General features: G+C 37.8%; 1 protein-coding gene across 1 annotated transcript in view; it reads right to left on the reverse strand.

The window, feature by feature from the left end:
- Positions 1-2,105: 2,105 nt before the first annotated feature.
- The window catches only part of LOC135219622 (uncharacterized), a 353,181-nt gene continuing 329,081 nt past the window's right edge, over positions 2,106-26,205 (reverse strand). Inside the window, exon 11 of the mRNA XM_064256540.1 lies at positions 2,106-2,976. Coding sequence (XP_064112610.1) covers positions 2,402-2,976 — 575 coding nt within the window. The 3' untranslated portion in view covers positions 2,106-2,401. The remainder of the gene's footprint in view (positions 2,977-26,205) is intronic.

Below are 26,205 nucleotides of genomic sequence, written 5' to 3' on the forward strand. Positions count from 1 at the left end.
ACAGTTTAATCAAGGCTAATGCCCAAATGAGAATCTTCCCATGATTTCTGTTTTCTCATCAACATTTTGGGAAAAAATTATATGCAAATAAGCTCCGATTATCAAAAGATTTTTTTATATATCAGAAAAGGAGTAGGGATTCTTCCTTATTTTCTATCACCTGCAGTTATTCCAATGCACAGAACTTCTCTGTCTTGGTTTGCCACATAAAATCCATTAACATTGGAGGGTGACATTTTTCATTCAAGTTTATGTCATCACCGATTGTGCATTTTATGAAGCTTGCTCTATAAGAAGTACCATTTTAAAAAGAAATTCCTGTAATTTTTATATGAATATAAAACTGGAAAAGGACAGTCTAAAGCTACCATTTTCAACAGGCTGAACCTTTCTGGATGTAATGTACAATCCTGAGGTAAAGCTTCATCTTCAATTTATTTACTCACGTCATCAACATCCTGCTCAGTCCATATCTGACAGTGAGATTGATCTGTTAAAAGTGAGTATAAATGCACCAATTCCCATTACCATACAAAAACATACTTTAATGAAGTTTGATTAACAAACTAAACTTTAACCGGATTAGATGTGTAAAACTGCATGCTGATAAGTGCAAAAGAAACCTTATGCTTAATTCCTAGAACTATTACTAATTTTTTTCAATACCAAATCTCCCTATTCCACATAATCAACAAAAAAATGAAACTATTTTCCTACTAAAAAATAATTATCAAAGGAACAAACTCCAGGAAAAGAACCAAATTACTTCTACTTTTTGTTAACAACTAAATACAAAATTCCCCTTATGCCCATGTTGATCCAACTTCCTATAAAAATAAGATAAGAACATGAAACATATTCACTGACAAAGCTGAGACAAAGTATACAAAAATAATGAAAAAATGAGCAATGAAAAAAATATTGTATGAGTACACCTCATCTTCATTTCTTGATACCTCAACTGAATGGTAACTAATTTCTTAAAATTTCTATTCTTTATAAAGCTTACAAATTTCAAAACACCAACATCTAGTAATTTGCATCTTAAGGTAAAACCAAAAACTTTTCATGCAGTTCCAATGATATATAACAGGTTCTAGCCCATTGCCACCCAGAAAGAATCATGTTTTGTAAATAGAGGTAGAATGTGATAACAATACTAGGTAGATCTGTCCCTTACAGAGCATTTTACAAACAGTAAATTGTGATACTAAGGAACATATTTGCATTACCTTTCCCTCTTCAACAGAAACCAATAGGAGATTCCTTCATCTGTGCATTGTCATTGTAAAAAAAAAGCTATTACAGTAATAATGCTGTATTGTTTACAGTCATGCAAATACACAAACAGGTACTCACTATGAACCTACACTCTTTTAACACTGCCCTCCTTTTCATCTAACCACATCCTGAATTAAAACCTTGATAGTGTAAATACCAGGTGACAAGTGCTGGAAATTTTCAACCATTCATGGATTCCATTGCTACTAAAACAAAGGATGTCATGTATTGTATGTCAAGAAAAAGAAAAAGTATGATGCAGGAATTTCAATTTTCCATTATCACTTCAGGATGTCAAGTGAAAAGTCTCCAGCTGCATTACCAGGAGGGAATGCTTCCCTTTCCATCTCAAAGCATAAGAACATTTAATGGAGGGAGGTCATAAGACATGTCTCCTTTATTCAATGCATATTTAGTGACCAAGTCACTTTACACCCTGAACAGACCCCAAGCTGAGGGCCATTAATGAACTGAAAATGCTGTTAAACTACAGTTCCTTATGAAGATATTTGTGACACTTTGTATTAAAGCTGCACTGGTGCATGCAATACATGGCTGAAACCTTGACTATGACATCCTTACCATGGGAAAGGGCACATCAACTATAATTTTTTTTTTTGTATATTTTTTCTTTCCATATTCATCTGGATACAATGGTAATACCGGGTAATATGAACTAGAGCTTCTTGAAATTATAACACTGAATCAGAGTACTTCGGCTATAAATGAAAATTCTCAACATTTTTGTGTGGACTAATGACAATAATAAATTCAGTTACTCAACTGGCGTACGTTATAAAAAAGGGAAAAAAAAAAAAAAAATATACAAGACAATACAGTCCTAATGAATATATCATTATATTTTTGTTGGTCTAATATACACACAAAGCCTTTAATGTAATTACATATGCAAAAGAAAAACGTTTACTTTATTATTAAGGTTTCAATCAAATCCCTTTCCTGGCAGGTATTTACTTTTTTATGTTTTTCCACTGATATGAAACATGCTAAATATCTAGCCAGTACCCCTCTTTACACATACACTTTCATGCTTTAACAGTCACAATGCAGTCAAAATTGCAACTGACAGCAACACAACAATATCTCTTGATGAGACACTTCACTTTAATGGAGAAATAGTGGCAGTGTCAGTAACGAGTCCAGGACGTTGATTCAATAAATTCCCCTTACACTCTGCTATTGGAGTTTCTGATTCACAAAATTCAGTCTGCCCAGTAGCATCGCTAGTCTGAGACATGAGTGAACTGTCACTCACATCGACTACAGAACACCCACCTCCCACCTCAGTGGTGGGAAATGAATGACTGGCACTCAAATCAAACTCAGCTAAATTAATGTTATTTTCTTGAACAATATTGGAGAGGGCTTGTGATATAGTATTAAGTTCTTGTTGATTAAATGAGGAGGAAATGATAGAGTCAATTGGGATGTTGCCTGCAACAAGCTCATTTAAGGTTGACTCATCTAAGCTAAGTGTAGTGCCTTCTTCTGTTAGAGGTGGAGTAGCTGAGGTGGTAATGGTTGTGGCCGAGGCTGCTATAAGAGCTGGATTAGCAGCTGAGGGACGAACAGGGTGGGGTGGACAGTGACGGCGCACATCATCATCTCCTTCTCTATGACCTTCCAAGTCCTCTTTCTCATCAGAATGACCATCAAACTCTCCACTCTTCCCTTCTGCCAAATAAAAGAAAAAAAATTACTGACTAGATAAATAACCTAAAATTCTCAAATCAAATTCCATAATAATCTAAGTAAATGTCTAAACTTCAATTTTAAAATAATCTACCTTGATCTTGAATTATTCACTAAATGGTTGTTGTTCAATATCATTAAAATATCACAGTTGTTACACTAAATATTCACTGGAAACCTTTACAGAAAAGCCTCACTAATTCAAATACTTTTCATCCAAATTTATAGATTACCAAATTATTTTACTGGATATTTTTACAAATGTAGAAATTAATTAAATTTTTTAATCATATAAAAACATCTGTAAAATTCAGAAAAATACACAAATAAAACTGAAAACTGATTAACTAAATTAAAGTCAGAAAAAGTTTAAAATATAACTAGCTTCGTGAGTCTTACCTGCAAACTGCTGGATACCATACATTAGAAAACTTGTTACAGTACTAACAAACTATGCATTCAAAATATCAAAAGATACTGAAAATTAACCCTTAAACACTGAGCCGGTATTTCCAAAAGTGTCTCCCATATGCCGGCGGGGTTCGGGAGTGAGCACCGAATCAGAAAAAAAGTTTTTTTCAAAAAATTACAGCACGCTTAGTTTTCAAGATTAAGAGTTCATTTTTGGCTCCTTTTTTTGTCATTGCCTAAAGTTTGGTATGCAACCGTCAGAAATGAAAAACAATGTCATTATCATATATAAATATTGGAATATATAACAGCACAAAAAAAAATTCATATGTAATTAATTGCATACAAATTGCGCTGTGAGCAAAATGGTTAAAGCTAATGAGTTAATTTTTTTTATTGTACACTAAAGTGCGATAATTTTGGTATATAGCAAATTGTAAAACGATCAAAGCTACACAGGGAAAATATTATCACAATATGATGCATGAATTCGTAATGCACAGACGTAAAAAAAAAAAGTTGTTTTCAAAAATTCACCATAAATCAAAATATTATTCTAGAGACTTCCTGTTGGTTGCAAAATGAAGTTAATTGACTGAATATTACTAGACTGTAAGTGTTGTAGCTTACAATTGCAGTTTTTGAACATTTCAGTCAAGTTTAAGTTGACCGAAGGTCAAATTTTTTCAATTTATCGTGATTTATATGAAAATATTTCAAAACTGATAAAAGCTACAACCATGAGTTATTTTTTGTTGTATTCTACATGAAATTTCGCATATTTTCATATAAAAAACTTTTTGTAACGGCTAATATAAAATGGTGCAAACATTACAACAATCTGACGAAAGAATTTCTGATTTTTTCGGCAGAGTTACCGCGAGGACGTAAGGAAAAAGTTTTTCAAAAATTCACCATAAATCAAAATATTGTGCTAGCGACTTCCAATTTGTTGAGAAATGAAGGTAAATGATTGAGTATTACTAGAAAGTAAGATTTTTATCCTACACTTGTGTTTTTCGACCATTTTGGTCGAGTCAAAGTTGACCCAAGGTTGAAATTTTGGCACATCGTTATTTATATGAAAATATTTCAAAATTGATATAAGCTACAACCATGGGTTGTTTTTTGTGTTCTACATAAAATTGCACACATTTTCATATATAAAACTTTATGTAACAACTAATATAAAACTGTGCAAACATTACGACAATCTGACAAAAGAATTTCTGATTTTTTTGGCAGTTACCGCACGGACGTAAGGAAAATGTTTTTTCAAAAATTCACCATAAATCGAAATATTGTGCTTGAGACTTCCAATTGGTTGCAAAATGAAGATAAATGATTGAATATTACTAGAATGTAAGAGTTTTAGCTTACAATGGCGTTTTTTGACCATTTCGGTTTAGTCAAAGTTGACCAAAGGTTGAAATTTTGGCACTTATCGTTATTTATATGAAAATATTTCAAAACTGATAAAAGCTACAACCATGGGTTGTTTTTTGTTGTATTCTACATGAAATTGCACACATTTTCATATATAAAACTTTATGTAATGGCTAATATAAAACGGGGTAAAAATTAAGAAATAATTTCCGAGATGTGTCGCTGATGCTTTTTAATGCGAGAATAAAGAAATTCGCGCATGCGCGCCTGGGTAACGCTTGTAAACAAAACAAGAGCTTGATCCGTGAACTCCCAGCATCCCTCAAGGCACGTGATTCAAAATTTTTCGCCAAGTAGGCCTATAACTATTTTTCAGTGAATATTTAAAAAAAACTTTTTTGAGTCAACGTATTTTCCGTCAATTAAGCACACAACAGACAATTTTCATCGACGTCAAATACGTCCAATAGGCGTTTAAGGGTCAAATATGAGAAAATTACTTTAAATTTCATAATTCACTGAAAAAAAAGAAAGCTCTTTAACACATTTACTAGGATCCCTATGTTAACCCTCTTATGCTGAAGGGGTATAATAAAAATCGTCTCCCGTATGCCGAGGCGGTCTCAGAGTGAGCGCCGAAGCGGAAAAAATATTTTTTTCAAAAAATCACAGCACGCTTAGTTTTCAAGATTAGGAGTTCATTTTTGGCTCCATTTTTGTCATTGCCTGAAGTTTAGTATGCAACCATCACAAATGAAAAAAATATCATTATCATATATAAATAATGCGATATATGATAGTGCAAAAACAAAATTTCATATATACAGGCAGTCCCCGGGTTACGACGGTGTCGGCTTACGACGTTACGACGCTTGTCAATAGACGTTATTTCCAGGGTTACGACGCCTACAACGCTCATCTGGGAGATGAAATAAGACACCAAAAATGCAAAATAATCAATATTTGAAGGTTTTTTGATGAAAAATGCCATAAGAAAGCAGTTTACATAGTTTTCAATGCACCCAAAGCATTAAAAGTAAGGTTTTCTTATAATTTTTTTACGATAACCCCCGTCGTAACCCGGGGACCGCCTGTAATTGTATTAAAATCGCGCTGTGAGCAAAACGGTTAAAGCTAATGAGTTAATTTTTTTTGTATTGTACACTAAATTGCAATCATTTTGGTATATAACACATTGTAAAACGATCAAAGCAACACAGAGAAAATATTATCACAAAATGATGCATGAATTCGTAACGCGCGGACGTAAAATTTTTTTTTTTCAAAAATTCACCATAAATCTAAATATTGTTCTAGAGACTTCCAATTTGTTTCAAAATGAAGATAAATGATTGAATATTACTATACTGTAAGAGTTTTAGCTAACAATTGCAGTTTTCGACCATTTCAAACGAGTTAAAGTTGACCGAATGTCGATTTTTTTTATATATATTTATATGCAAATATTTTGAAAATGAGAAAAGCTACAACCTTCAATTATTTTTCTTTGTATTCTACATGAAATTGTGCACATTTTCATATATGAAACTCTAGGAAACACCTAATATGAAACGGAACAAATATAACGATAATGTGACGTACGCATTTCGGAGATTTGCGGCTTAGAATCCGTGCGTGGAGGGAAGGAAAAAAAAAATTTTTTTTTTTTAAATTCACCGTAAATCTAAATATTGTGCTAGAGACTTCGAATTTGTTTCAAAATAAAGATAAATGACTGAATATTACTAGACTGTAAGAGTTTTAGCTTACAATTGTGTTTTTCGACTTTCGGTAGAGTTAAATTTGACCGAACGTGGTTTTTTTCTATTTATCGTGATTTATATGCAAATATTTTGAAAATAAGAAAAGCTACAACCTTCAATCATTTTTTTCGTATTCTACATAAAATTCCACACATTTTCATATATGAAACTTTATGTAACGGCTAATTTCAAATGGTGTAAACATTACGACAATCGCACAAAAAAATTTATGAGTTTTTTCGGAAGAGTTACCGTGCGGACGTAAGGAAAATGTTTTTTTCATAAATTCACCATAAATCTAAATATTGTGCTAGAGACTTCCAATTTGTTGCAAAATGAAGGTAAATGATTGAATATTACTAGAATATAAGAGTTTTAGCTTACAATTGTGTTTTTCGACCATTTTCGGTAGAGTCAAAGTTGACCGAAGGTTGAAATTTTGGCACTTATCATTATTTATACAAAAATATTTCAAAACTGATAAAAGCTACAATCATGACTATTTTTTTGTTGTATTCTACATGAAATTGCGCACATTTTCATATATAACACTCCATGTAACGGCTAATTTAAAATGGTGCAAAAATTATGTCAAAGTGACAAAATAATTTCTGAGATGTGTCACTGATACTTTTTAGTGTGATAAGAAAGAAATTCGCGCTTGCACGCCAGCGTAACGATTGTAAACAAAACAACACCTTGATCCGTGAGCTCCCAGCATCCCCCAAGGCGCGTGATTCAAAACTTTTCAGCTGGTAGGCCTATAAGTATTTTTCTGCGAATTTTTATAAAATCTTTTTTATGTCGACGTTTAATACGTCCAATCGGCACCCGGGAGACAATTTATCTCGACGTTTAATACGTCCAATCGGCGTAAGAGGGTCAATATCTGATCAACTGATTTAGCCATACATTTTCATTATGTTCGAAAACATTAATAAAACTCTAAAATAGTTTCGTTACACTTTTAATAATTCTATAACTTTGCAATATAAAATAAAGATTACTACATAGTACAGTATTCTGTTAACCCTTCCACTGACTGATGTCTGATATAAATGACATCCAAAACTTAGGTCTTTTGCGTTTTGATGACTTACGGAAACTTAAAAAAAATTGTGCTTGATAATTTTATACATAGATAATGTCTAACATTATGCTTATTTGTTTTGTGTAGTTTTAGATTTTTAGCCTATGATTACACAATCATTCATTTTCCTGCAAAAGAGCAAAAGAGAGAGTTATAAGGATTAGGATATCTCAAAGACATTAGTTCATCTTTGGAGACATGATGTGCTCACTTATCTCTTGGAGCAGGTTTTACTGTTCATTCGCAGTGTCCTAATGATTTTGTTTGGCTTTCTTTTAAACTCTTCCACACTGTTGCTGTTTACAACTTCTGGTGGCAGTCTATTTCATATGTCACATATCTTGTATGTAAAGAAGATCACACAATGGGATGAGTTGCATCTCTTCAGTTCTAGTTTCCATCCATTATTTCTTGTCTGGTTTTCATTTAATGTAAATAATATATGTTACTGTCTACTTTTGTCATACCTTTCAGTATTTTGAATGTTTCTATTAGTTGTCCTCGCAATCATCATGTTTCTAAGCCATACATGTTCAGGTTCTCTAGTCGTCTTTGGCAACCTATTTACCTAATGGATGGAATTAACTTTGTGGTTCTTGCTTGCACCCCTTCTAATCTATCAATGTCCTTTCTTAGTGTTGGTGACCAAAACTGTACTGGATATTCAAGATGAGGTCTAACTATTGATATGTAGAGCTGCAGCAGCATTTCCTTGTTTCTTTATTTGAACTGTCTCTTTATGTATCTCACTAGTTTCTTGCCTTCTTTTCAGCTTTTATGCACTTTTTTGAAGATTTTACATCCTTGGTAGGGTTGTTTGTTCCTATTTGTAGCACTTTACACTTATCTACATTAAAAGGCATTAGCCCTTTTTTTGACTACTCTCCTATTTCCTTCAGATCATTTCTTAAACTTTCCACTGTATCTGGGTCTGCTGCATTTACAGTGGTCCCCCCTTATTCGCGGGGGATGCGTACCAGACCCCCCCGTGAATAGTTAGAACCCGCGAATGTTTGGAACCCCTATAAAAATGCTAAAAACAGCCTATTTTGTTAGTTAAAACACAAGAAAAACCCACTAAAAATGTTCATACTTGGTTTTTTTAATAGTTTTATCACAAAAAGTGCATTTTATGATGAAATTCATAAAAAAAAAACCAGGAATTGTTCCTGAGAGAAATCTGCGAATGTGTGAGTCCGCGAATACGGGGGGTCCACTACACCTATTTTGGTGTCATATGCAAATTTGGCTATCCTGCTAGTTAACCCTACATCAATGTCATTAATGTAATTTAAAACAAAAGGGGGTCAAGGACAGAACCTTGGGGAACTCCACTTGTCACATCTGCCCATTCTGATTCTTCACCATTTATTACGACTCTGTTTTCTGCTCCCTAAGGTTAAAGCGGAGGAATTTCCTATGTGAAGGATGAATTGGAATTTGGAAGTAAGCGTCCTTCAAGTCTATAGACAGCATGAAGTCATTCTCCTTCACAGCTGCCAAAACTGTCCGGGGTGTCTTGATAAGGTGGTTCTGCGTGGAAAGATCCCTGGTCTCCAGTCGCCCGTAGCCTTTGCGACAAAGAAGGTTCAACTGTAGAACCCCAGGGAAGGGTGATGTACACTGTCCACTGTGGCCTTGTCCAACATCCTTGACACTTCCTCCTGGAGAGCTAGATGCTTCGGAGAACCTCAAGAATATGTCAGATTGAGAAGAGTATGATTTGAGAGAGGGGGAGAGAAGTTGAAAGGTAGTCGATACCCTACCTGAAGGACATCTACTAGCCAATTCTCCGCTCTATGGAATTGCCATTTGGACCAGTGGCCCACCAGGCATTCCCCTACCCGTGGCAATGAGCAGGGAGTTGCGCCATCTCTATTGACGACCTGACCTGCCCCTTCCCCTAGCCCCCCTTCCGGGCTTGGAAGAGCGAGGCTCAAAGGGACACTGCTGTGGCTTCTTTTTCGATTGAGGAAGAGGCTGAGAAGTCTTAACAGAAGTGGACAGCTTCGAAGACTTCCTTGGGGGCAACTACCTACTCTGCCTCTCTCTCTCTCTCTCTCTCTCATCTCGCTCTCTCTCTCCTCCTCTCTCTCTCTCTCTCTCGTGACTGCATATGGAGTCAGTTGGTGGAGGAGAGAGAGAGAGAGAGAGAGAGAGAGAGAGAGAGAGAGAGAGAGAGAGAGAGAGAGAGAGAGTGGATGACATGTCACCACTTGGACGGCTTATAATACCTACAACCCAGGTGGCAGGTATCCCAACCAACACCCAACCCACGCCAACATCCCCGGGCGGACCAAGAAGATCTAAAACGTCTCGGAGACAGATTTTGTCACCAACCAATAATAATAATAATAATAATAATAATAATAATATCTTAATATACTAATTGGTATTATGTCTGTCCGTCCATCTGTCATTCAATCATGGCCAAACGGCTGTTCTGATGGGCAAGAAACTTGGCTGGGTTATAGTGGGGACCCCTAATATGGTTTATAATGGGGTTTCAAGCAACAAAAGGCACCAAAGGCAGCAGAGGGGGCAGGGCGCCTTCCCCAAAATGGAATTGGTTCAGCCCATAGACTTAACCCTTAAACGCCGACAGGACGTATTTTACGTCAACATTTTTTGTCTCTCGGGTGCCGACTGGACGTATTTTACGTTGACATACAAAAGTTTTTTTTAAAAATTCACGGAAAAATACTTTTAGGCCTACCAGCCGAAAACTCTTGAATCACGCGCCTTGAGGGATGCTTGGAGTTCACGGATCAAGGTGTTGTTTTGTTTACAATCGTTACGCAGGCGCGCAAGCGCGAATTTCTTTCTTGCCGCACTAAAAAGTATCTGTGACACATCTCGGAAATTATTTCGTCACTTTGACATATGAAAATGTGCGCATTTTTATGTAGAATACAACAAAAAAAATACTCATGATTGTAGCTTTTATCAGTTTTGAGATATTTTCCATATAAATAACGATAAGAAAGCCAAATTTCAACCTTTGGTCAACTTTGACTCTACCGAAATGGTCAAAAAATGCAATTTTAAGCTAAAACTCTTAGATTTTAGTAATATTCAATCATTTACATTAATTTTGCAACTAATTGGAAGTCTCTAGCAACAAGATTTCGATTTATGGTGAATTTTAGAAAAACAACTTTTTCCTTACGTCCGCGCCGTTACATAAAGTTTTATATATGGAAATGTGCGCAATTTCATGCACAATACAACTAAAAGAACCCATGCTTGTATGCTTTTATCAATTTTGAAATATTTTCATATAAAAAATGATAAGTGACAAATTTTCAACCTTCGGTCAACTTTGACTCTACCGAAATGGTTGAAAAAACGCAATTGTAAGCTAAAACGCTTATATTCTGGTAATATTCAATTATTTACCTTCATTTTGCAACAAAAAAAAATTGGAAGTCTCTAGCACAAATATTTCAATTTATGGTGAATTTATGAAAAAATAAACATTTTTCTTTAATGTCCGCGTGGTAACTCTTCCGAAAAAATCATACGTGCGATTGTGGTAATGTTTTGCACCATTTTAAATTAGCCGTTACATAAAGTTTTATATATGAAAATGTGCGCAATTTCATGTAGAATACAACAAAAAATAATTGAAGGTTGTAGCTTTTCTCATTTTTTTGAAATATTTGGATATAAATCATGATAAATAGAAAAAAAAACCACGTTCGGTCAAATTTGACTACCGAAATGGTCGAAAAACACAATTGTAAGCTAAAACTCTTACAGTCTAGTAATATTCAGTCATTTATCTTCATCTTGAAACAAATTTGAAGCCTCTAGCACAATATTTAGATTTATGGTGAATTTAAAAAACAAAAATTTCCTTCCCTCCGCGCGCAGATTCTCCACCACAAATCTCCGAAATGCGTACGTCCATTCTCGGAATATTTGCTCAGTTTCATATTAGGTATTTCATAGAGTTTTATATATGAAAATGTGTGCAATTTCATGTAGAATAATACGAAAAATATTTGAAGGTTGTAGCTTTTCTAATTTCCGAAATAATTGCATATAAAAAATAATATATAAAAAAATTCGACATTCGGTCAAATTTAACTCGTCAGATATGGTCAAAAACTGCAATTGTAAGCTAATACTCTTACAGTATAGTATATTCAATCATTTTTCTTCATTTTGAAAGAAATTGGAAGTCTCTAGGACAATATTTAGATTTATGGTGAATTTTTGAAAAAAATATTTGTTTACGTCCGAGCGTTACGAATTCATGCATTATTTTGTGATAATATTTTCTCTGTGTTGCTTTTATCGTTTTACAATGTGTTATATACCAAAATGATCGCAATTTAGTGTACATTACAACGAAAAAAAATTAATTTGTTACCTTTAACTGTTTTGCGCACAGCGCGATTTGAATACAATTATATATGAAATTTTGTTTTTGCGCTATCATATATCGCATTATTTATATATGATAATGATAATTTTTTTCATTTCTGAAGGTTGCATACTAAACTTCAGCCAATAACAAAAAAAAAAGGAGCCAAAAATTAACTCTTAATCTTGAAAACTAAGCGCGCTGTGATTTTTTGAAAAAAATACTTTTTCCGCTTCCGCGCTCACTCCGAAACACCTCCGGCACACGGGAGACAATTTTTATTTTACTGCTTCGGCGTTTAAGGGTTAATAATGTTAAGAATTCATCATACCTAATTTTCGGCATATGTAGCACAGATACTCCTCATTTAATGACATTCTTGTTTTATGACAAATTGGAGTTAGGACAGCAACATGAAGAGAGAAAAAAACCGTAAAATGAAAATAAAAATATTGGGAATGGTGGCCAAGAGGATAATCTAGCGTAGCCTAGGTTTTGAAAACAACTCTTATGGTTAAAACAATAAATAAGGCTTTAATATACTGTGTAACGAAAAGCAATACAGTTGAACCTCTTAAAATTGGCATTCTATGGCCCTGTGGTTCAGCTTGATTCAGTTGCCATTAGTTCATTGCAAGACCAACAGGGTGGTGCCATGTATTGTTCACAACTTCAAGACAGCAAAAATTATGCCATATACGTATTTCCTTTCCTTTTATGAATATAATTCTTAGTAAAGAAATGAAAATGTATGATGTCAAATATTTCTTTTACATTAACTTGAAAATAAATACATTTTTTAAAATATTCCACTTGAGAAGTCTACCAAGTAAAATCAAAACAATGAGACATTTGGCATGCCCAAATTCCTTGCTCTTAGTATGCTTGAAAGACATATGTGATACAGTTTTGATAATTTCTTTTATACAACTGTTTTTACATATCAATATGTCACCCTCATATGATATCAGTCAATACTCTAGAGGTAAGAAGTGCAAGCGTAAATTTTTATTTATACTAGAAAATGTTTACCCCATTAGTGAATAGTTTAGTGTTCATTTTCCTTAATAGATGGTGGTGTGCTTATTTGTTTTGATGGCAGTATTCATATGCACTGTGATTGCTGAAAATCAATTTTTATTTTATCTCACTACAGTCAAAATAAATGATGAAGAAACTAACAGATAATTCTGAAATACCAAATTTAGAATATGAAAGTCACAGATAATAATGTGCAGATTCTGAGACAAGTTTAGTACTGTAGCTATTGACTTACTATTAGGCTAACTAGGGAATTTAGGCTAAATGAGTTATATAAAGTACACTATTTTAAAGAAAATTATACACTATGAAGTTATAAAATGATGAAGTTAAAGTATACAAGTAATAAAATGATAAAACGCATTGTCAGAACTTAGCCAAGTACTAGTAGGCTATATCAGAAACTAGTACTGTGTATATGACTGAAAATTAATGCTTAGTTGAAATAAAGAGAATAACATGCTTAACGATGAATTCGTTTAAGTATGCCTACTACTGAATACTGTGGGGGTAAGGCATCGATGGCACCAAAGGGGTTTGGGATTGAGCAGGGTGTGACAGAGAAAGAGAGAGAGGAAGTGAGAGAGTAAGAGAGGGTGAGAAAAAAAAAAAAAAAAAAAAAAAAAAAGGAGGGTAAGAAACGGAGAACATTGGAGAGAGAGAGAGAGTTACTCAGGGCAGGTCAGAACAGTAATTTCTGGATAAAAGGGGCAGTCAGCACCAGATGGTGTAGGAAAGCTTCCTTGAGTTCTTCAGAGTTGCAGGTTGGTAAGCTAGTAGCTATAATGACAAAATGATGTATATAAAGAATTCTTTCTCTTATCTTTCTTTTTAAATCCACCATAACAGTCAAATATGTCAAGTAATGTGACCGGAGGGAGGGTGTTGCCAGATTAGCATCAACGATTTTTACATAATTCTCTCTCTCTCTCTCTCTCTCTCTCTCTCTCTCTCTCTCTCTCTCTCTCTCTCTCTCCATATGTATGTAGTCTTCACATACTCCTATATTTTTACTAATAATGAATTTCGTTTTTTTAAGGGTAAAGTATTGGGCTAACTTTTAAATTAAATTACAGTAATTTTAATTTCATTTAAAAGTTTCCTTAATACTAATGCCTTTCTCTCTCTCTCTCTCTCCTTCGAACAATCTTCTCTCTCTCTCACAATCGCCTCTCTCTCTCTCTCTCTCTCTCCTCTCTCTCTCTCTCTCTCTCGTATTTTTACCAACCATTTAGGCAGTCCCCGGGTTACGACGGGTTCGGCTTACAACGTTCCGAGGTTAAGGTGCTTTTCAATATATTCATCAGAAATTATTTCAAGGGTTAGGATGCATGTTCTAGGGTTACAAAGCCTAAAATGCTCATCTGGCAGAAGAAATATGACACCAAAAATGCAAAATAGTCAATATTTGGAAGGTTTTTTTTGATGAAAAATGCAATAAGAATGTAGTTTATACATTTTGAATGCACCCAAAGCATTAAAAGTAACGTTTTCTTAGGATTTTTTATGATGTTCCGGCTTACGACGATTTTCAGGTTACAAGGCGTCTCAAGAACAGAACCCCTGTCGTAACCCAGGGACTACCTGTATTCTTTCTTTAATGGAATAATGTATTAAGCTAACTTTTAAATGAAATTAAAGTAACTTTAATATCATTTAAAAGTTAGCTTGATTGATTGATTGATGTGATACTGTACCACGGTGTCACAACAACTTAGGTCATCGACGCTGGAAGTACAGGCACTTCCCCGGTTATGACGGGGGTTCCATTCTTGAGATGCATTGTAAGCCGAAAATCATCGTAAGCCGGAACATCGTCAAACATCCTGAGAAAACCTTACTTTACTTTTAATGCTTTGGGTGCATTAACCCTTTAAACGCCGAAGCGGTAAAAAAAAAAATGTCTCCCGCGCTTATTTTCAATATTAAGAGTTCTTTGATTTTTGGCTCCTTTTTTTGTCGTTGCCTGAAGTTTAGTATGCAACCATCAGAAATGAAAAAAATTATCATTATCATATATAAATAATGCGATATATGATAGCGCAAAAACAAAATTTCAGTTATAATTATATTCAAATCGCGCTGTGTGCAAAACGGTTAAAGGTAACAAGTTACTTTTTTTTTTCGTTGTAATGTACATCTAAATTGCAATCATTTTGGTATATAACACATTATAAATGAATAAAAGCAACACAGAGAAAATTATTATCACAAATAATGCATGAATTCATAACGCGCGGACGTAAACAAATATTTTTTTCAAAAATTCACCATAAATCTAACTATTGTTTTCCTAGAGACCTTCCAATTTCTTTCAAAAATGAAGACAAATGATTGAATATTACTATACCTGTAAGAATATTAGCTTACAAATGCAGTTTTCGACCATATCTGACGAGTTAAAGTTGACCGAGATGTCGAATTTTTTTTATATGCAATTATTTCGGAAATAAGAAAAGCTACAACTTTCAATATTTTTCGTTTTATTCTACATGAAATTGCGCACATTTTCAATATATAAAACTCTATGAAATGCCTAATATGAAATGGAGCAAATATCCGAGGAATGGGGACTTACGCATTTCGGAGATTTGTGGTGGAGAATCCGCGCGCGGAGGGAAGGAAAGTTTTTTTAAAAATTCACCATAATTTAAATATTGTGCTAGAGACTTCGAATTTGTTTCACCCGATGAGATAAATGACTGAATATTACTAGACTGTATGAGTTTTATCTTACAATTGCGTTTTTCGCCCATTTCGGTAGAGTCAAATTTGACCGAACTTGGTTTTTTTTCTATTTATCGTGATTTATATGCAAATATTTCAAAAATGAGAAAAGCTACAACCTTCAAGTATTTTTTGTTGTATTATACATGAAATTGCGCACATTTTCATATATAAAACTTTATGTAACGGCTAATTTAAAATGGTGCATACATTACCACAATCGCATGTATGATTTTTTCGGAAGAGTTACCGCGCGGACATAAAGAAAATGTTATTTTTTTGATAAATTCACCATAAATCGAATATTGTGCTAGAGACTTCCAATTTGTTGCAAAATGAAGGCAAATGCTTGAATATTACTAGAATATAAGCATATTAGCTTACAATTGCTTTTTCGACCATTTTGGTAGAGTCAAGTTGACGAAGGTTGAAAATTTGTCACACTATCCCTTTTTTATATGAAATATTTCAAAATTGATAAAAGCTACAAGCATGGGTTCTTTTTAGTTGTATTGTGCATGAAATTGTGCAAATTTCCATATATAAAAATTTATGTAACGGCGATTTATAATGGTGCAAACATTACCACAATCGCATGTATGATTTTTTTCGGAAGAGTTACCGCGCGGATGTAAAGAAAAAGTTTTTTCATAAATTCACCATAATCGAAATATGAGCTAGAGACTTCCAATTAGTTGCAAAATTAAGGTTAAATGATTGAATATTACTAAAATATAAGAGTTTTAGCTACAATTGCGTTTTTCGACCATTTCGGTAGAGTCAAAGTTGACCAAAGGTTGAAATTTTGGCACTTATCGTTATTTATATGAAAATATCACAAAACTGATAAAAGCTACAATCATGTGTATTTTTTTGTTGTATTCTACATAAAAATGCGCACATTTTCATATATAATACTCCATGTAACGGCTAATTTAAAATGGTAAAAAAATTATGTCAAAGTGACAAAATAATTTCCGAGATGTGTCACAGATACTTTTTAGTGCGGCAAGAAAGAAATTCGCGCTTGCGCGCCTGCGTAACGATTGTAAACAAAACAAACACTTGAAAAAATCCGTGAACTCCAGCATCCCCCAAGGCGCGTGATTCAAGAGTTTTTGGTTTTTTTCTTTTGTAGGCCTAAAAGTATTTTTCCGTGAATTTTTAAAAAAAAACTTTTGTATGTCGACGTAAAATACGTCCAGTCGGCACCTGAGAGACAAAAAATGTCGACGTAAAATACGTCCAGTCGGCGTTTAAGGGTTAAAAAGTATGTAAACTTCATTCTTATGGCATTTTTCATAAAAAAACTTCAAATACTGATTGTTTTGCATTTATGGAGTCATACTTCTGCCAGCTCAGCATTGTAGGTGCCGTAAACCTGGAACATACGCCGTAAACCTCGAAATAATTTCTGATAAATATGATTGAAATGTGTTGTAACCTCAATTTTATAAAAATTTATGATTTTTGTAGGAAGCCTGCCTCCTCCTCAAAACTAAAAATATCACTCTAGAAGTATGCCCTCTTGATTTGAGACTGCCTTGACGAAGTTACACATTTTCAGCTGACGGCTGAAAATGCATAGCGGGCAAGAGGGCTTTCGATCTGGGAGAAATATCTCCCAGTTCAAATCCAAAAGTCTCAATTTTCCTCTTACTTAAATTTGTTTCCACTCTTCTACTATCTTTAACTCAGTTACTCAACCTAGCTGTCCCCCCCCCCCCCCCCCCCCCCACCCCCCCCCCCCCCTCTTTCACTAAAACCTTCTTACAGGTTGGGCAGGGGAGGGCTGGGCTTATGCAAATTGGCTCTTTCTTGATCCAAATGGCAGAGACTGTAGAGGTTTGGTCCGCCTCTCGAGTATGTTTGGACCCTGAGGATGTTGATATGATTTCATACCAATATCTATCGGGGCGGAACTAACTATGGGGAACTTGCCTGCTGAATCCGGGGAGGTATAGTTTCTACGGTAGGACTCTCGGCATTCTTTCCGGTGTGCCCTCTATTGTAACATGAATGGGGATGATTGCATACTAGTTATGCTTTCAGTCCTATCAAGCGGGTTTTGCTTAAACTTGAGCCACTCATGTTATGATAGAGCTATCCCTTCAGGGTAGGGTAGGGAGTGGACATATGGGAATCAGTCTCTTCTGAGTGTCTTTGGTGAGAGAGGGGTTGGTGCGGTGGGCTTGGTTTTCTGCCTGATTTGCAGTAGGTTTTTCAAATTTCTCTTCACGGATTAATGATTAATGACCCTACAATAAACTACCCAGGACAATGCGACCTCCTGACACTACCCTCCTCTTTGACCTCTGCCATGAACAAGGACAATCCTAAAGAAAATTCAATTGTACAGAAGATGACCCATGACAAGACATTGAATGTGGCTATGGAAACCTCTAGCAGTGGTGAGAGAATCCTTTATGTTGAGTCTCTCTCCTCAGATTTTGCTTTTATGGAAATGTTTGGAAGAAATGGTGAAATTAAAGTCATTAAGTATTGGGAAACTGAAGATTTTGCATTTTGGAGGGTTTGGATTGAGTTTACTACTCATAAGAATGCCATGAATGCTTTCAAGTGTTCATCTAAGGAAAACTTGAAATGTGTATTAATTCATAAAATACCTCAGAATATTGAAGTAGATTCCTTTTATCCAGCTAGGGTCAGTCAGGAAACTACAGATGGGAAATGTAAGGTGAGGACACCTCTACCTGCCAGGTGGCTGATTGTTTAAAAAAAATCAGACTTTTGTAATCTTTTTCACTTCAGGAAACATTTGAGAACATTGGTAGGAACAATGACCAACTCAGATATTACTAGATTTGGAAAGAACAGTTTTTTGGTTCATGCGAAGTCTTATAGACAAGGTCACATGATCTCTAAGCTGAAAAATATTAATATGATAAAAGAGGTCAACACCACACTGTAGTTTTAGTTACGCTAAGGGAGTGGTATTCAGTCAAGACCTATATGAACTGTCTGACGAGGAATTGCTGGAAATGTGTGATGATAAAGTGTGGAAGATTTTCAAGGTTCCAAGGTCAAGAATGATTATTTTCACTTTTAATAATGATCAAGTTCCTGATTATGTATATGTTGACAAGGAGAGATTTCATGCTAGACCTTTCAAGCATAGACCACTCCAATGCTTCATATGTTTTGGGTATGGTCACTCGTCAAAGGTGTGTACTAGAAACCAGTTATGTGCTGCCTGCTCATTACAAAAGCATGAAGGCGAATGTTCCAATCCAATATTATGTATAAATTGTAAGGGAAATCATAATGCAAGGCATAAGGAATGAGAGTCATTTAAAAATGAAGTGGCAGCCATTGAGAAAGCAGGCAAAAAGACTTTTGTTCCCAAGACCTCAATATAGTGATGTAGTGAAAATTGGAAAATTGAATAAAAAAGATCAATCTAGGATGCCAACTTCAAAGCCAAAGCTTCAGCTATCCCCTTCTGAGTTCGAAGTACATTCAGCATCTCCGCCTTCATCCAAGAAAGCTCCTTTGTCCCCTCCCGATGGGCCTCCTCTGGGCTTCTGGGAGGTCTCTCGGGCTTCTGATGTAGAAGCCTCACAGGCAGCTTCACTCCTGATCCTGGGTATGTCCCAGAATGACACCTTGTTCAGTTGCACCTCATAAGGCTCAGGTGCACTCTGCAGAGACAGTGCCTCTTAGAAATAAGAGACCCCGTACTCCTTCATCATCTCCACCTATATCCCCACACTATAGTAGGGTTCCCAAGAGAGGAAATAGCAGGTCTCTTGAGGATCTGTCAAGTTCCTCTACAAAACAAAGACCAAGACCAAGTCTTTCCAGACCAGCCCATTCCAAGTAAAAAAAAAAAAAATCTTATAGTAAAATGTTATTTTCATGATAAAATACATTTTTGAACATACTCACCTGGTAGTTATATATATAGCTTACGTCCCTGACGTCACGGCAGAATTTCAAAACTCGCGGCAATCGCCGATTGGGTAGTCAGGTGTACCACCTGTGCACCCTCTACCCAGGTACCTGGAACCATTGCAACTATTCCTCAGATCTTCCATGCCCATAGTCTCTAGAGGGGAGGAGGGTGTCCCGGAATTAAATTATATATAACTACCGGGTGAGTATGTTCAAAAATTTATTTTATCATGAAAATAACATTTTTAAACATCTAACTCACCTGGTAGTTATACATATAGCTGACTGACACCTTTGGTGGCAGGTCAGAGACAGCTATCATCGTTGGAATTGACATAAGGGTTAATAAAAACCAACTTACGGTTCCTACCTGTTAAGGAAGTTGACTTCAATGATATCCTGCCTCATTATGTCTGCCTTCCTTAGGAGATCCAGCGATCCACCCAGGGGGCTGAAGACCTCTAGGAGCTGTCAACCGGTGTACTATAATGTGACTAGACTCCCTACAATACCCTTGTTCCGGGCACTACCAAGGAACAAACTGACCACCTGACTAAGAATCAATGATTGTGGAAGACTGCGTCCAATCTCCACAAACAACCATAAAAATTCAATAGTTCCAAGGAAAGAAAAAGGGTATTGGGTTATGGGGTTGCAGGGGTAGTCCCTTCTCCCACTACTGAATTAGCTGCTACAAATGGCACAGCGTGTAGCAGTCTTCATACAGAGTTTGCACTTGCTTCAAGTAGTGCGAGGCAAACACTGATTTGCTTCTCCAGAAGGTCGTGTCCAGGATATTCTGAAGGGATCTATTCTGCTTAAAGGCTACAGAGGTTGCTACCGCCCTAACCTCGTGTGTCTTGACTTTCAGCAGCCTAAGATCTGCCTCAGTCCATTCCGAATGGGCTTCCCTTATTAATTGTCTTATAAAAAAAAAAAAGGATAGCGCATTCTTTGACATTTGCAGAGAGGGCTTTTTAACTGAGCACCAAAGCACCTCTGACTTGCCACGTAAATCTTTTGTTCTTTCCAGGTAATACTTAAGAGCTCTTACCGGACACAGAACTCTCTCTAATTCCTCACCTGTGATATCCGATAGATTCATATCCGATAGATTCGGAATCTCGAACGCTTTGAGCCAGGGCTGAGATGGGCGTCATTCTTTGCTAGAAACCCCAGCTGTAGAGAGCAGATAGCCTTGCCATGTCTAAAGCCTACAGTTTTGCTGAAGGCATGAATTTCACTGACTCTTTTTGCTGTAGCCAGACTAACTAAGAAAAGTTTTCATGGTGAGGTCTTTCAATGATGTTTCATGCAAAGGCTCGAACCTATCACTCATGAGAAACTTCAGGACTACGTCTAGATTCCAAGCTGGTGAGGACTGTTTTTCGATAGTCTGAAGGCAGTTACTTGAAGAGCTTGGAGGTTTTGGTGATACCTTTCCAAGTGGGTTTGTTTGAGTAGATCTACTCTCAAAGGGAGACTTCTGGGGGTGTCCACTATCCATTCATCCATTCCAGTACCTCTGTGAACCATTCTCTTGTCGTCCATACTGGTCTATCCGTCTGCAGCGAAGTGTCTCGCATTCTCCTATCCCATTGCAGCGAAGTTTCTTTTTCTCGGTAGTGGATAGGACAGCGACACTCCATGGTGGGTGTCAATGGTATGGGTACTGGGACAATCTATTAGGACGAAGTAATGACTGATATGGAACAACCAAACTAAGTCCACAGCGTAGATCGTAACTGACTCCGGCGCTCTGACAGCTGCCGACTGACTGCGTTCGGTAGTGAGGCAAGTTGTCCAAGCATCCGAGCAAGTCACATGACCTTTGCCTTTTAAAGGGTTATGCCGAGAGACCATACAAATTGTCTATTTGTTTGTCACCGATGCCGGACGGCGAGGTGACGATTCTCTTAAGGCATGTGCCCAACAGGCGAAAGTCAATTGCATTCTAGAGACCGAGGTCCCTGATGGCAAGACATTCTCATAGTAGTTGAACCTCAGCTAAGGAGAAGCAACACTATGTTCCGTTGAAGACGAAGGTGGAAAGTGAATGCAACCTACGTCTTCACAGCCGAATCGAGAGAAGGATTCTCAAGATTCTGAACCTGTGCTTACAAAGGACTGAAAACGCTAACCGCTATTTCATTGCTGTCCGGTGAGGAGTCGTAGTTGCAATGAAAGCGGGGCATTTTTCAGTAATGAAAAAACACAGGGAAGTACTGCCTGAAGAACTGCTTCTCATGGGCTGATCATTTGGAAGCAGAGTTGGCAGGTCGGGGAGCAGGCGATATCTTCCGTATACATCTGGTAATTCGGGGTGAACAATGAACAATTGCACACCTACGAATACGAAATATTTTGAAGACAAACTCAGATGTCTGAAGAAATCATTCCGCATTATTGCAATGCGATGCAGAAGGAGACTAGTACAGACTTCTGTTACCGTGCGGTAAACAGAAAGATGAAAGAGTCCAAGATATATCTTTGTTGGAAATTCTCGCAATGTCCAAGTCGATGCAGTAGATGTCGTTCATGTATGCGAGAATCCCTGTTAATCAGAGACCTAAGTCTGTGATTGTTGGACAGAGATACGGTTCGGTAGTCAATCATTGTAGGGGAGAGAGACATAAACCGACCGTGCATCTCGGAGGGCCAGCCATTCCACGAAGGAATGCGTTCGGCTAGAATCATCGAGCGTTAAAAAAAAATACACTCGAGCAATCATATTTAAACAAAACAGATTTCGGTAAATACAAAAGCTGAGGTGTTGTCGTGACAAAACCATAAGTATCTTAAAATCGAAACTGGTAACTCCTGGGAAGTTGCAGACAGTCCCGAGTTGCAGTTCAATTAGGATACTAGTCGTCTTGGTCACAATCCGTAGAATTAACTATGGTATGCGCCTACACCCAGGACAATTCAACTCCTTAACAGAATCATGTCGCGAGGGTAATATACGTAGTATATTTGTAGGTTTCTGTACAACGACTTCCATCCTAAATTCTTTTCCTTCGAGGAATGAGAATAAGGATTGGAAATCGACACCGTTCATTCTCTAGTCAAGAGAGTGAAGGAGAAGTCTTCTCCGAAGGAAAGCTTCAATGGTGAACAGAAAACCGAAGACAAAAGTTCAAGCCAAACTGGATGTTTGCATCCGTTCTTCTCTATTCCAGGGTTGGTCGCCTACTGTGAGATATTCTTACTTCAGCAGCAGTTCTTCTTGCAAACGCTAGAAATTCCAGGAATTCGACCATTCGGCGAGGTTCCCGATTATCGTAGTAACAATTATCAGGGATTCTCGTTATTAAGTCCTGCGTGGCCTTTTGGGCTAAGGCAGAGGAGACCTCTTTCACCAACTCTTGCGGGAAAAGGTGTGCGGAAAGAGGCGCATAAAGCAGTTCCGATTTTGGAATGGGCTAGACCCCATTAGCAAGGAAAGAACAAATTTGGGCTCCTTTCTTAAGAATTCCTGCCAAGAAAAAACGCCGCTAACTCGTTGGAACCATCTCTAAGTGCTTTACCTATACATGACATCAAATGCACCAGCTCTTTGGTGTCAGCGGTCTTGAAAGACTATCTTCTTTCCCAAGGCTCCCAGAGTTCAGTCCAGGAAGTTAAAGACCTCAAAGGCTCTGAATATTCCTTTGAGGAAGTGGTCCATCTCTGATGTTGACCAAGAAACCTTAGTCTTTCCCATGGCCATCCGACGAGAGGCGTCCACTAGACTCGAGAAGTCCCCCTGGGAAGAGGTAGGAACCCCCAGGCCGAGAGCTTCTCCAGTCTCATACCAGATACTTGATCTAGACGCTTATCTGGCCGGAGGAAACGAGAATACTGTCTTTCCTTGGTCCCTCTTAGTCTCCATCCAATCCCTCATTATTTTCAACGCTCTCTTGGACGAGCATGACAAAACCATCTTCGTAAAATTGGTCTCCTTTGACGCCTTCCCTAGAGTAAATTCTGAAGGCGGGGAACGAGGGGCAGCCGGAATAAAGTTCTCCGGAAACACTTCTGTAAATACCCTCATGAGTCTTTTTAAGTCCGACGAAGGGTGCTGTTCTTTTTTATCCTCTTTGTCGGAAATGTCTTCTACGGGATTGACAGGAGAAGGGGGAAAGTCATCGTTTCCTTCTTCTGATTGTCCTAGGACCAAAGTAGTGACGTCATGTTTCCTCGTTGTCGTCTCCTTATTATCTTCCTGAAGCCTGGCGTCCTGGAGTCGAAACTCTTGATGCTCAGCGTCGTGGCGTCCCAGCTCTTGACGCCTGGCGTCTAAATTCTTGACGCTCGGCGTCCAATCTCGACACCTGACGTCCTGGCGTCCAGCCTCTTGACGCCTGGCATCCTGGCGTCCAAAATCTTGACGCTCGGCGTCCTGGCGTCCAAAATCTTGACGCTCAGCATCCTGGCGTCCAGCCTCTTGACGCATGACGTCCTGGCGTCCAGCTACTCGGGCGTCCTGGTGTCCAATCTTTTGACGCTTGTTGTCCTGTCGAACCTTGAGGTCGCTTGCTGCTGGACGCTCGCCGCCTGTGCGACACACGTCAAAAGCTTCCTCAGGACGACTTACAGCGCTTGGAACGTCTTGAGCTGGACGATTACCGACGTCTTTCATTGCTGCAGGTTGCCAGACCTGCATCAGGGAGGAGAGTTTCTGCTGCATGTCTTGCAGCAAAGCTATTTGCGGAGCTTCTTCCTGGGGACAGACTGGGGAAGCCGCAACATCATCCAATTCTCTCTCCACATCACGTAAGAGTTGGGACGAACGTTCCGGGGACGAGTGCCAATCCGAAGGAGGAGGGGGAGCATGCATCAAAGGCAAAAAAGCTTCCGACATCTTTTTGTCTTCAACCAAAGCAGGCCTGTGCGACAATTTACGTCTGTATTTGGTAGGAGAGCTACCATCGGAGCTGGAAGGGAAGCACTCCGGGCTACTCCAATGGCTACATCCTAGGGCCTGAGGCATCATTTCATGACACTGCTCTACAGTATATGCTCTTTTGAGGGGTCTTGACTCAGACGTAAGACGCCAGCCCCGTCTGGGAACTGCGTCGTCCGACGACGAAGAGCACAATTTTACCTCGCCTTTCCTATGGTGAGGGTGAGCGTCCTGGGAAGCGTCAACAGGTACGCTCGAGGGGACGACCGCTCGGGAGCTAAAACCTCTCGCCTCCCTTTGCCTGTCGACTTTCCTTCTCACAGGGGTTGGTGAGCTTGGAAGAGGTCTAGGGCTAGGAGCACGACAGATCCAAGGGGCCACACCCTCCACTGCACTTGCACTGATTTTAGCACTGTCACTGTGTTTTTTAAATCTCTCACATTCGACCATAACTTCTCCCTGTCTGCGAGGGATTCTACCCTTTCACCAAGGGCTTGAATGGCCGCCATCATGTCCTTTAAAGTTGGACCATTACCTGTATCAGTAAGGGGATCTGGAACTACCACTACGGAAGAAGGATCAATAGGCTCATTAGCAAGGGAAAGAGAACTGTCAATTCCCTGACTATATCTAGAAGAGCGAGACATACTACTCTTCGCTCTCCTGATCCTATCCTTTTCCAGCTTTCGCTATGTATTCTATCTACTCATTCTCAGGTAAATCTACACATTCCTCACATCTATCATCTAACTCACAACTCTTGCCTCTACATTTTATACGAATTGAATGAGGATCTAACGAGGCTTTGGCAAGCCGAGTCTTACATCCTCTCACACACATTCTCACAATCAAAGCAGTCAGCCATGTTGAAAAATCCAAAAGAGAGATCAAAACAAGCAAGAGTCAAACCAACAATATCTAAAAGGGTCCAGAGGAATCCAAAGCAAATCCAAAAACAAGCGAAAGCCAAAGCCAAAGTGTACTTCACCAAATAACTGCGAAAAAACACGGGCCAAACGAGCGAAATTCCAACGATGTCACCGGTGAGGCGGCAGGGAAGATCTGAGGAATAGTTGGAATGGTTCCAGGTACCTGGGTAGAGGGGGCACAGGTGGTACACCTGACTACCCAATCGGCGATTGCTGCGAGTTTTGAAATTCTGCCGTGACGTCGGGGACGTAAGCTATATATATAACTACCAGGTGAGTTAGATGTTTAAAATAATGGCTCTATGTCAGTGGAACATAAGAGGTTTCCATTCAAACAGAGAACAGGTCCGGGTCCTTTTCAAGGAGCATAATTTAGCTGCCCTTTGTTTGCAAGAGACCAAACTTGGTAATGTTTCTCCTAACTGTGGACAGAACTTTATTTTTCACAGATCTCCACCACCTGTAGGTGAATGTGCTCATGGTGGCACATGTATTATTGCGGCCAAGTCATTACCACAAGTAGTTATCCAATTAGACTCGATACTGCAAGCTTGTGCAACACAGATTTTCATCAACAAAAGGGTCACTCTGTGCTCTCTTTATCTAGAACCTGGCCTACAAACTCAATTGGTGGACAGAGCTGGCAATCCAAGACAATTAGAGGAAGATTTGCAATCACTTTTAGACCAACT

Source organism: Macrobrachium nipponense, chromosome 1, assembly GCF_015104395.2.
Source record: "Macrobrachium nipponense isolate FS-2020 chromosome 1, ASM1510439v2, whole genome shotgun sequence".
Lineage (NCBI taxonomy): Eukaryota > Metazoa > Arthropoda > Malacostraca > Decapoda > Palaemonidae > Macrobrachium > Macrobrachium nipponense.